The sequence below is a fragment of the Mytilus edulis genome, chromosome 5 (assembly GCF_963676685.1).
Source record: "Mytilus edulis chromosome 5, xbMytEdul2.2, whole genome shotgun sequence".
Taxonomy (NCBI): Eukaryota; Metazoa; Mollusca; class Bivalvia; order Mytilida; family Mytilidae; genus Mytilus; species Mytilus edulis.
This window is the reverse complement of record NC_092348.1, coordinates 70,562,168-70,575,541: the sequence shown is the minus strand read 5'-3', so window position 1 is coordinate 70,575,541 and position 13,374 is coordinate 70,562,168. Positions and strand designations below refer to the sequence as shown.

Genomic DNA, 13,374 nt, shown 5'->3' with positions numbered 1-13,374 from the left:
GATGGTAATAAATTAGATCTGACTTAATAAATATTTGTAACTGTAAGGTTTTTACAAACTAAGATTTAAAGCTCTTCGTTCAGTTATGTTTCTATTTTTTTTCAATCCTATTGATTGGTTGTTATGGACTATGGCAACTATTGTAGAATATGTTTTAATAAGATGCCAGTATTTCTTAAATACTTTTTGAAGTTTTTCTGCTTGAGGATGATAATATTTAATGAACGATATTGTACATTACATATGTTAACAAATTTGCTCTTTTTCTTTTTTCTTTTTTCTGTACTGGAAATTATATTTGATATAATTTGTTTAACAAATTTCAGTTAATTTCCCATCGTAAATGGCTTACTAATGGTTTCTGAATTATAAATCACTTCCAGTGATGGTGTTTTTAGAAGAAGAATACCTTCGCTTTAAAAACGGATTTAAAGTTTGGAATTGAGTGTTTGAGCTTTTATGAAGATATTGGAAAGGAGTAGGTCCGGTAAGGGCCGATTTTGGCCCCAAATTTCAGTTTCATCTAACGAGATATTTAGGACACTTTTTAAACACTTAAGTGTCTATTTCAATTGATTCGATTAGTTTAAGATAAAGATTTTAGCTGATTCAGTCATTAAAAACGCTCCGATTGAAGCTTAAATATGAAAAATCTATCAAATATGCCAAAAAACGACACTTTTCAGATGGTTTTCGACAAAAATGAAATTGGCCGCATCCGTGTTCATCCTCAACCTTTATATATGTTATGTATTATCATCAAATACAACTTACATTTCAATATCATGAATGAACACGAATGCGGCCACTTTCATTTAAGACGGAAACCGTCTAAAATTTAACTAAAATGCTATAATTGTGAAGATTTCAGTAACTTAGCATGACTTTATGATGCTAGTACACGATATATGTGCATTGTATTGTCAAAAACAGCACATATTTATGTAGCAGAAGCATTCTACTTTCCAAAAAATAGCTAAAAGATTACAATTTTACAATTTTGCAAAACTGCTTAATTTTGGGGCCAAAAAGGGGTCTTACTGAACCTACTCCTTTTCGGTATTGCACACACGAATGATTATACAAGTAAATGTAATGAAAACGTGTTAATGTGTATTCGAAACTGAATCGTTTAGACTAGTATCAGTCAAGACCAGTAAAGTCTTTGTACACAGTGGAAGTGAAACGTGGAATGACTATGATGGTTGAGGTAGTTTATCTAATTCATATAGTACATTATATAGCTATCTTGATACCTAAATAATGATTACCCACATAATAAACACGATCAAACGGACAGAGCATTAACAAACCGCAGAACAGATATGTCACATTAACTACAATTTAAGACAAGTAAAACATATAAACACGAATTTGTTTTTATATTATATCCTTTCAGTGTGATTTATTTTTTAATATTCGTAGTAGTATTTTCATTTTCTATTTTTGCAAACTTTTATATATCTTAATAGTCTGCATGAGATGTACTGTGTACTTACGTTTAAGATGAATATATGCTGTTGTATTGAATGGAAAGTAGTTAAGATCTGTATAACCAGCTAGACATGTAACGGTGGAACCATCATTAGAACTTAGAGGTCTAAAAGTGTGTTGTGCTGATTGTTTACCAGTATAAGTAGATCCTAATATTTCTAGCTTTACATCAGGTGGTGGCTGACCTCCTACAGCTGTACATTTAATAGTCATACCCTGTCCTTCTATACCAGGTATCTTATTGTCTGGTGTCACATTGTCTAATGATACAGTTGTTGGTCCAACTACAAATCACCATAACTTATTACATAAAAATGAAATTCTGAAACCTTTCAAATCAACAGTTACCTTATAAACACGTCATATAAAAAAGAAGCTGTGGTATGATTCATAGTTCAACATAAAAAACAACAAATAAAAAAAGCAAAAATAAATTAAATAGATCGACTGAAAACATTTAATTAAAAAAAGGAAAATTTAGATGAAGCCTTAGATTTTTGTCTCATTTCTAAAATAATGAACTAAGAAATCAAAGCGCATTTTGTTTAGTGAATTTGTTACGTGAGTTGATGAACTATAGCCTTTTTTTTTTTTTTACATTTTCGAACTTTTCTTATTTTGCAAAAATTAAACTCCTTCATGGCGATATAATAATTCGTGATGACAACTAGTACTGTACAGTACTGTAAGTCCTGAATTAACATAAAAACATAATTTAAAAAGCTTTTTTACAAGATCTTTTTTTTTATTTTAAGAAAAATATATTGTATATATAGAAACTGAATTTCGTAGTCAAAATATATCCTTATTCTTTTATTATATATGACATACTGGAGTGTATGTCCGCGCGAAAACGTCTTTGTGTGTCAAGTAAGAAGCATCTGGCCTTTCTTAGTCGTATATGTTGTTGTTTTATTTTTTTCATTTTTAAATCGGTTCATTCATATGTTTCGGCGTTTAGTGGAACGTCCATTTTCACTGAACGAGTGCGCACGTTTGTTTAGGGGCTGCTGTGTTGACGCTTTGATTTTGTAGGATTGTGGCACATATTTGTTTTCTCTCAGAGACTGTCAACTGCAAACAGTATTAGAGACGAAACATAGCAGCTATAAGAACGTTCCAAACCGATTTCACAAAAGCCGCTTCAATTTCCTGAAGAATCTTTATCAGTTAAACTTATTGCTTTTTCTAAGTGCATCATAATGAAAAGCACTACAAAAACACATGAACTCGTTAACTACCGACTTGCTAGAATGCATAACTATCAAAAGTACTTCTTGTAGATTTGTTAAAACTATTCTGTTGATCATGATAAATTTCCGACTACGATACATGTACATGTGTATCCATTGTTACTGATATACTAGCAAATGAGACTTTCAGGAATAGACAGCCAATCGGTGCAACATAAACGGATGAGACAAGTTTAATACAAAATGTGTGGTACTTTGCTTCATGTACAGTTAAATCACTAGCGCTTTACTTTGCAAGTAACAACGTGTCATTTAATTTACTGCTCATTCTCTCACACGTGTATCTTGTCCAAATGTTGAGGACTCATGAAAGACTTCATGCTCATTTTCATTACAGAAGAATCACACAGAAGCTATATCTAGTTTTCTTTTTAGATGAGGTTGCTTTATGATCTATTCTCTCATGTGAGGTTCGTTTTTCAGCTCTATTCAACTTTGTCTTGTTGAGTTATAAGTTGCAATATTTGTGCCAACATACTTTGTTGTCAATGAAAGACTGTGCTATTCCAGATCTCTCATTTAAGTTTTCAATGCACACATAAATGCCTTTAGGCATCAATCGTAATTCATGAAACTTCTTAATATTGTCAGCTGGACTATATAAAGTGATCAATTATATCAATTTTTTGGACTCTTCCTTTCGACTTTTGGCGTCCATTTTGAATTTGTCGGCCATGATGGAATTATTTTTTATTGTTCCGTATTGAGAAAAGAATAATTAGCATCATAACTAGCGATTTGTAAAGTTTTGTGCTTGTATAATCAAGAACACAATTATACCATTTGTGTGGACTCTGCCTCATCACTGTTGGCGGCCATTTTGAAGTTGGTGGCCATTTAGGATTTTTTGTTTATAATTCCATATCCCAAAATGTTTATCAGCATCATAACTACATGTAACACTGTGCAACGTTTCATGCTTTTACCATGAAATGGTCAATTCTAACAATTTTTTGGACTATATCTTATGATTTTTGGCGGCCATTTTGAATTTGTCAGCCATTATGGAATTATTTTTGATTGTTCCATATTCGGAAAAGATTAATTAGCATTATAACTAGCTATATGTAAAGTTTTGTGCCTTTATATTCAAATGACCAATTATACCATTTTTTGGACTCTGCCTCATGACTGTTGGTGTCCATTTTGAAATTGGCGGCCATTGTGGAATTTTTTTTTGATGGCTCCATATCCAAAATTTATAAGCATCATAACTAACACTGTGCAAAGTTTCATGCTTTTACCATAAAGTGATCAATTGGCCCAAAATATTAGACTTAGCTGCTGGACTATAATACCGCAGTCCCACTAGGCCACGATCGCACTACGATCTGTGAAAAAAATGCAAATTTTGATGATCGTAGTACGATCGTGTAGATCGCAGTAAGGTCATATCATGGTCGTGGTGATGTCTTCAAGATCGTGATGATCGTGGCCAACTTTGAACATGTTCAAAACAATCGTGGTGCGGTCGTGGCGAAATCCGGTCGTAGTAGAAGCATAGTGAGAGCGCACTAAGGTCGTAGTAAGATCACAAAGGTCGCTGTACCATCGTAGCGAGAGCGTAGCGAAAGCGTGATTCTATTCGGAGAGACTGCGCTACGATCTCACAGCGACGTTATTACGACCTCACTACGACCATTACGTTTTCACTGCGACCATACTACGCTTCCACTACGACTACACCACGCTGTTCACGATCATATTACGATTCTAGCACGCCCATGCCGTCCTCATCACGCTTTTCTCACGACCTGACTACGTTCACACTACGACCATCATTCTCGTTGTCATTTTCACATAAAATAGATTAAATCTCGCCAGGTTTTGTTTTTTCTGTATGTGATTAGGACTTCTTGTCCATTTTTTATAACGGCTCAACATAGCTTCTCGTTTTTATATAGATTAGACCGTTGGTTTTCCCGTTTGAATGGTTTTACACTAGTAATTTTTGGGGCCCTTTATAGCGTGCTGTTCGGTGTGAGCCAATGCTCAGTGTTGAAGGCCGTACCTTGACCTTTAATGGTTTACTTTCATAAATTGTTACTTGGATGGAGATTTGTCTCATTGGCACTTATACCACATCTTCTATATCTAATGACAAATCTGTGTCATCTCTGCTATCATTCACTAAAATATCGTCATTTGAGCTTTATGGACCAGCAATAGATTGTAATTTAGGTTGGATTGGTCGGTCCGACATCTCTGCTGCATCAGGATTCGTTACTATCAGAGCTATAGATCGAGCTAGAAGGAATGGAATTGTATTGATATGAAACACGATCTTGACGTTATTGGTGAGAACGTATTAAGATCGCGGTATGAACGTAGTATAATCGCGGTAAGAACGTGCTATAATCGCAGTAGAAGCGTGGTAAGATCGTGTTGCAATCGGATAACTCGTGGTATGGTCGTAGAAAGAACGTGATGAGCGTATAAAGATCTTGATAAGCGTAGTGAGGTCGCAGAATAAGCGTGGTGAGAACGTGGTGTAATCGTAGCGGGATCGTTGTAGAAGCGTAATGAGGACGTAATAGCATCGTGAAAGCAACGAAATTTTATATTTTCATGCCGCTCATACCACGACCTCACCATGATCTGAATTTATTTTAGATCTCGGTGAGCGAGGTGCGATCATGATCTAGTGGGACTGGGGCTTAAAGGACTTTAAAAAAACCCCACCTAAAACCGAACGTTGACGCAGTTTCCATGATCAAATAAAAATTTGGAAAAACTACATTGTTGTAAGTCAAACTTGTAATTCTTACCTGGAGTGATCTTCAATTTAACAAAAAAAACAAAAACATTTAAGGCATATCTCAAAATTGAGCGTGAAAAAAAGAAGACATCATGGTAGCACTCAGAACTCAGAGATCAAAAGAAACTGACAACAAAAATCCACAAAACACCACACAAACACAAACACAACACAAACAACCGACGAATGAGCAACCAAAAACCCCTACAAAAGAAAGTATGCCCTCAAGTGTCAGATCATCCTTTCCGAGTATTAACACCAGTCGTGTTACTCCTATACAATACGTTGGAAGGCTACATGCATATATATTGAGGAATACGGAACCGCGTATTCGCAGGTTTTAAATATGCAAACGACAATACCAAGTTTGCAAACAGTTGGCCATAATCATTTAATCTTTTATCCATTAAATTTGAACCAGACTGTTACTAGTAAATATAATTAAAACATTTAAAATAAAGAAAAAGCTCGAATAACAACACTGAAAACTCAAACAATCACAACACTAAGTCCCTTTGAAAAAAATAATGGTTGATCACAGGTGCTCCGGGATATAATGTAGATGCTGATACACTAGTGGTATCCGTCATGTTGCTCATGATAAACACAAATTCAGTGATTAGTCTCATTTATAACTGTCATAATTTTTAAGAAGAAGACGGGATTGTCGTTATCTATGACAAAGATATTCCAGTACGGAAAACCAACTCGTTATTTCATCCATTTTATTCTGAAGGATAACTTCAATTTTCCTAAATTTATCCTTGGTAAAATAGCTTACTGGTAACTAGCAAGCAAGCCTCTTTCATATATGCGGCCACTGCTGGAATTTTGCGACAAAAATGAAAAAGTTAACATTGGCAGGCTAGCTAGACTCATACCTTTTGTCTATCAGTTGTTATCTCAACCACCCGTAATTGTCAATTTATTAGATTTAAGCCAGATTTAACTTTATTTTTGTATCCTCTTTCGGGTTTGAAGGGGAAAAGGGGGAACATAGTCACCAACACTACAAAAGTCAAAAAGTCTGAAAAGACCAATTTTCAGTAATCTGTATTACCAATGTTATTTCAACTGATCGGGCTGAGCTTACGTTTTAATGTACATAAGGACATAAAATTATAACTGATTTTTAATCACCTATCAGTGTCATCAAAGGAATTTTCCAAAGAATGACTGGACATTAATAGTTATCCCATAAGGACGCGGTGTGTCAGTGTAAGATCACCCCGATGGCCGGAGGCCAGAGGGTGATCTTACACTGACACACCAAGTCCGACTGGGATAACTATTTTACATCCCAGCTGTTTTAGATTAGACGAAAAACCATTTACAATTCATAAAATCTAGTTTAGAACGCCACACAACCATAACAATATACTTTATATATTACTATATGATGTATACCCTTTTTGACCCCCAAACACGATGAGTAGATATCAAACAATGTCAACTCGCCCCACTTGCCAATCGGCCCACACTATATCGCTTTATAAAAATATGATCGTCCCAATCTTGTTTACCGACTTGCCCCACTTTAAAAAAGTGTAAAATCAAATTGAACAATCAGTCTGAAAACTCAGAAATTAACGTAAAAGGTTAAAACCCCACTGAATAAAGGTTTGACAAATCGCCCCACTTATAAAAATATCTTGCGTCCTTTAAGTATGTCAAATTACTATTATTTCGTATCCAGTCGTCCTGGTGTAGTGGTATATGTCGTGGCTTGATATGCTTAAGGTCTTGAGTTCGAATCCCAGCATATCCACTGGATTTTTTCTACGTGAATTTTGATAGATAGTCTTTTCCGTAAAATTAATTATAAGTTTTATAGTGGATTTGACATTCCCGCCAAAATCTAACAGAACAAAGGAAAGCATGCATAACAAAGAAACTCAAACTAGGGTGATCTGGCAGGGGTGATCCGGCTCAGATCACCCCTGTTAGAACAAAGGAGCTGGGATGTAACTTCAGTGATGATTTGATTCTTAAACACCTACCTTTAGATGGACTGATTTATTTAATAGTTATCCCACAAGGACGCGGTGTTGTCAGTGTAAGATCACCCCCGATGGCCGAAGGCCAGAGGGTGATCTAACACTGACACACCAAGTCCGAGTGGGATAACTATTTTGCATCCCAGCTGTTTTAGATTAGACGACAAAACATTTACAATTCATAAAATCTAGTTTAGAACGTCACACAACCATTATACTATATATTACTATATGATGTATACCCTTAATGACCCCCGAACATGATGAGTAGATATCAAACAATGTCAACTCGCTCCACTTGCCCATCAGCCCACACTGTATCGCCATTTATAAAAAATCGCCCCACTCTTGTTGACCGACTCGCCCCACTTTTGAAAAAATGTAAAATCAAATTGAACAATCAGTCTGACAACTCACTTATTAACGAAAAAGGTTTAAACCCCACTGAATAAAGGTCTGCCAACTCGCTCCACTTATAAAAGGATCTTTCTTCCTTTAAGTATGTTAAATTACTGTTAGTTCGTATCCAGTCGTCCTGGTGTAGTGGTATGTATCGTGGCTTGATATGCTAAAGGTGTTGAGCATATATACGGGATTTTTTCTACGTGAATTTTGATAGATAGTCTTTTCCGTATAAGTATTATAAGTTTTATAGTGGATTTGACATTCCCGCCAAAATGTTACAAAACAAAGGAAAGCATGCATAACAAAGAAACTCAAACTGGGGTGATTTGGTAGGGGTGATCAGGCTCAAATCACCTCTGTTAGAACATAGGAGCTGGGATATAATATGAGCGAACCGGTTAAACTCCGCCCAGTTAAGTGAAATAAATGTACTCGTCGTTCTATATGTGTCTGAATAATTTAAAAAAAATCTTAACATAGTATGAATTTGTCTAATAAGGTTCTTGATTTTTCTTGACAAGTGTCTTGACAGTATGAACATTGTATAATAATTTCTTGACACTTCCTGTATCATCTGATAATTAGTCTTGACCAATTATTGAATAAATAATTTGTGTCGATTAGTCTTGACATATTCTTGACATTCTTAATAATGTCTGAATAGGTCTTGGCATTGTAAATAATGTCTGAATATGTCTTGACACATTCTATACAATCTTAAAGCTGCCTTAATATATCTCGACACATTCTTGTCGGTCTTTAAAATCCTTTGACACTATCTCAACAGTATGAATTTCGCCTGAAATGTGAAGACGCATTCTGCACTTTTTATGACTTTCCATTGCTGTTACATACTAATTTTTATTATCACTAAACTAAACTTTGAAGAACCAAGGGTAAGTTTTGTATAGTAAGATACCCTTTGGGTACACCTAATTGGTAATACCCCCATCTGACCCCCAATGTAGTTTAATTTTGATTTATTTTTATCCAAACGTTTAATTAATTGTTTTCACTTCGAATATCTGACAAAATTTCTGACACACAGCATTTAGATTTTTGCCGTTCGAAAGAACAACTAGTCAAATTTGCTACACTTAAATGGGTGACTTAAGGCAGTTTTAAAATGTGACCATGTGTCTCTTGTGAATCCCACAATTCATCTCGTGCGTGTGTGTGACTAAAAAAAAAGGGGGGAGGGCTTTCGTTCGGGTCAAAGAATTTGTTCTCATTTTGATTCAAAAACTTATTTTTTTATTCAAAATTGAGTGTTGAATTTCATAATTTGTAATCAAAACTAAATACATAAAAATATTCGTGATAGTTCCCTCCAGATTTCTTTTCAGAAATCATAGAACAAGAAAAAATGTTAAGATCTTAATTATGTATGTCTGTTTGAGATCAATTTTTTAAGAACAATGATTTCTATAGAAATCTTTGATGGGAGCTTTTATAAATACAGTTTTTCTATTATTTTCTGAAAAGATAATAATTTTCTTTTAATCTTTCGGAAATTTATGTTAAAATAATTTACTTCATCATTTTGATGACGAAAATCCATTTAAATTCAGTTTTTTTTTAATTAAAATCATTTTTATGATGATTTTCATTTTTATCAGTCAACGATTAATCCGGACATAAATACTCAAATGTCTGCGCATCTGCAAGGGGCAGCTTCTGTATACTCTATAGAACTAAGTCAGCAAACTCTTAAACAAGTAAATAGCAGACAGAGTATGCTACAAGAAACATCAACACCATCTTTTAATCTACAATCAGCTATGGCGGCATCCTTCCTTCCTCATTTTATAACAACCTCAATGGCCGACACTGTCAGCAAACCGTCTCGCTCAAAACGACTCGTACAGAGTGCCAGTGTACTCCGTTAAATCGTTTGATGTGCCAGCTTCATCTATCAGTACTAGTGATACAGATATACTTTTGCCGGAAATCAGACAGAATATTATCACAGGTAAAGATGTAAACTTAAACTCCCTATTAATACCAAATTATGAAATTCCTGTTCTTCAGAAAATTATATCCGATCGATGCGTAACTTGTCTCTAGATGAACATATAATCGCTTTTGGCCGCTTTTCCATCTAGGGGAGAGGAAATAGCACTCTATTTTGCCCACATTGTAGAAACATCTAACGTTTGGTCATACAATTTTTTCGAGTATCACAGTATGTTTTCTGCAAAATGTGCAACTATGCTTCTTCAGCATAATCTCAAAATTGATTTGTTAAAGTTTGACTTTGAATTACGTAAAAAAAAAATTGAGCTTGTTCCAATGTAAATTCCTGTTCTTTCTGTAGTTCAACCCTGCATACTTCAGCAATGTGTCAGATGAAAACCTCTAATCAACACACCATGTCCATTACCAACACATCCAAAGGGTCAGATTCATTAGGCCAAGATATTGTATTGCATGAAGGTCAACAGCTATGTAACAACTTTAATTGGGCACGTGGTTGTCAAAAACCGTACTGCAAATATCTTCATGTTAGTAAATTGTGCAAGGCAAAAAGTCATGGTAAATTTAGTTGCATTAAATCCCAAGATTCAAGAAAACAGGCCAGCCAAGTCAAAGACCAGCACCAGTCAAAAAACAATCACTTCCTTTTGCCACATTACCTGTCAATTATACTCAATTATCTTTAGAGTTACAAAATCACCCTGATAGGGAATTTTCCTCTTTTTTTATGTAACAGTATAAAATATGGATTTGATATGCCTGTTTCTGAATCAGATATCATTACTTTTGAATTTAAAAACGCTCTCTCTGCTTGGAAAGATCCAGAAACCGTTCAAACACTTATCAATGATGAACTTAAAAAATGTTTATAAATGGTCCATATCATGTCTCTCCTTTCACTGAGTGAGTCCTATTGGCATTGCCACATACAAGTATTCATTTAAGAAAAGACTGATCTTGGATCTTTCCTTGTCGCATAACAAAGAAGAACACTTTAGTATTAATGATTTAATTGACAAAGATTTATGTTCTCTGTCTTATATTAAGTTGGACGACGCAATGAATGTAATTCAAAACAATGGACCACAAAGAATCTGCTGCAAAGGGGACTGCCAAGACGCGTTCAAACAATTGCCTTCTAGTAAAAACAATGGCATCTTTTTGTTTTAAATTGAACAATAAATATTATAATTATGTAGGATTCCCTTTTGGTTGTCATTCAAGTACAAGACTATTTGACATGTTATCCACAGGCATATGCTGGATAGCCAAACACAATTATAATTTAGATGTTATTTTTCATTTATTGGATGATTTTTTAACCATAAATTAACCAAACTTTTGTGGTGAAAGAACTATGTCTTTGTTATCATTATTTTCTAACAAATAAAATATACCATTATCTATTAAGAAGACAGTAGGCCCAGTTTTTGTACTTGAATATTTGGGTATTATTTTAGACACTGTTAACATGAAAGCTCGTCTGTCACAAGACAAAATTGTTCGTATAACTGATTTGATCAAAACAAAGATACATAAACGAACCTGTACTAGGAAAGACTTAGAATATTTATTAGGTCACCTAAATTTTGCCAGTCGTGTTATTATACCAGGCCATGCATTTGTGACTTACCTATATATAGACAATAACTGTTTAGTGTCTTTAAATGTCAGCTGTATTTGTACGAGGCTAGGAAACAAGGTGTATGCGAGCATTTAGCGAGCCACTACACATGTTTCGAGCTGAGTACAAATACGGCTGATATTTAAAGACACTAAACAGTTATTGTCTTTATCCTGCAATAAATTCTGTATATTGTTTGTGTTTTGAAAGACACAAAAACTAAAATATTTAGCATTAATTTTCGATTTGTAATCCCTTGAGGCCCGCGTAGTAATACCCTAAAAATCACACATTACGCTGAAGACGGGTTCGCAAAAAAAGCATCTCGAATGGTCAACAATAATACATCGCTCAAGGTGAATAATTATCTATTTTAACATAACAACTAACTTCAACAGTAAAAACAAATAACAAAAAATTGTAAATTTGAAACAGAAGTGTACGAGTTGTCCTACGCTTCAGACTTGACATTCACTAAACATGCATGCTGAAATTGACATGGTTGATTTTGTAACACAATCATACACATTCAAGTATTGAAATCGACAAATGATCATCGTCATTGGAATGCAACTGGAATACACATTCTGAGGTCACAGGTTCAAACAATACTCAGTCCGGCAGTGGGCGGAGCTTTAAAGCGATATCTGTATAGTATACAGATACAGCATAGCGATATCTGTAGGGCTGTATCTGTATAGTAGGACACCCAATTGCAGGATAAAAACTAATGTCAACAGTTAAAGAAAGAAAGTTATCAATATGTACATCTTAACAAAGAATGCAAAGCATATCTACAGATGTGGTTAGAATTCTTAACAAATCAGAATGGTATAAATTTATTTTATGACAATCAACTAACTACAGCGTCCAGTATTTTGTTATATACTGATGCTTCTTTTACTATTGGTTTTGGTGGGTTTTTTTTTCAAAAACAAATGGTTTTATGATAAATGACCAAAGCAATTGCCAAATATTAAAGACTATTCAGAATCGATGGCTTTTTTTTTTTATAAATATACCCTATAGTGGTTGCAGCCTTTTATGGGGTAAACAGTGGTGTGGAAAAAAACTTCCTTTCTTATAGTGACAATGCTGCTACAGTTAATATCCTAAAAAAAGGTTGCTAAAAAAACCATGCATAATGAAACTTATGAGAAGCTTATAACAATGCTGTAAATAACAATTTTGTGTTTTTAGTGAACATTTACATGGTGCAAGTAACACTATAGCAGATGCTTTATCTCGTTTGCAGATACACAAATTTCGAGAGTTAACACCAGAAGCCGAGAAAGAACCAACACTTTGTCCGTCACTAGCAGAGATCCTTTTCACTGTATATAAGACAGTTTGAGGAAGTATCCACTTTTTAATAACACCAGTAAAGTGTTTAATACAGGAAGTTAATTATATACAAGATTGCTTTTTAATAAAATGGGTCAACATTGGATAAAGACAGGCTCCCACCTGAGTCAGAAAACTTGTGTATGCGCTTCGTAGCATATTGTTCCGAACACAAACATGTATGTCATTCAACAATTAAATTATATTTATGTGGCATAAGGTTTAATTTTTTAAGTATGGAGGTTTTAATCCATTAATTAGTTTTGGAAAGCATCTTCAGTGTCTTTAAACAATTTTAATTGGTTGACAGAAAAAAAAGGGATCTACTGTCAAACGCAAACGTTTACGTATTACTATGTCAAAAATGTGTAAATTACTATATACATGTATTTTTGGTAACTTTAATAGTATTATGTTAGAGGCTGCCTGTAAAACAGCCTTTTTTCTAAAGATGTGGTGAATTCACTGTAATGAATCAGTTTGATTCTGAGTGTAACTTATGCTGCAGTCATATGCAAATCA

At 34.4% G+C, this 13,374-nt stretch overlaps 2 protein-coding genes across 2 annotated transcripts in view; one reads left to right on the top strand and one right to left on the bottom strand.

Annotated features, from left to right (window-relative positions):
• LOC139524354 (uncharacterized) overlaps positions 1–13,374 on the top strand; it is a 262,486-nt gene that overhangs the window by 202,150 nt on the left and 46,962 nt on the right. The window lies entirely within an intron of this gene.
• The window catches only part of LOC139524351 (synaptogenesis protein syg-2-like), a 124,504-nt gene that overhangs the window by 79,320 nt on the left and 31,810 nt on the right, over positions 1–13,374 (bottom strand). Inside the window, exon 4 of the mRNA XM_071319117.1 lies at positions 1,500–1,778. Within this exon, the coding sequence (XP_071175218.1) occupies positions 1,500–1,778 (279 nt within the window). The remainder of the gene's footprint in view (positions 1–1,499; positions 1,779–13,374) is intronic.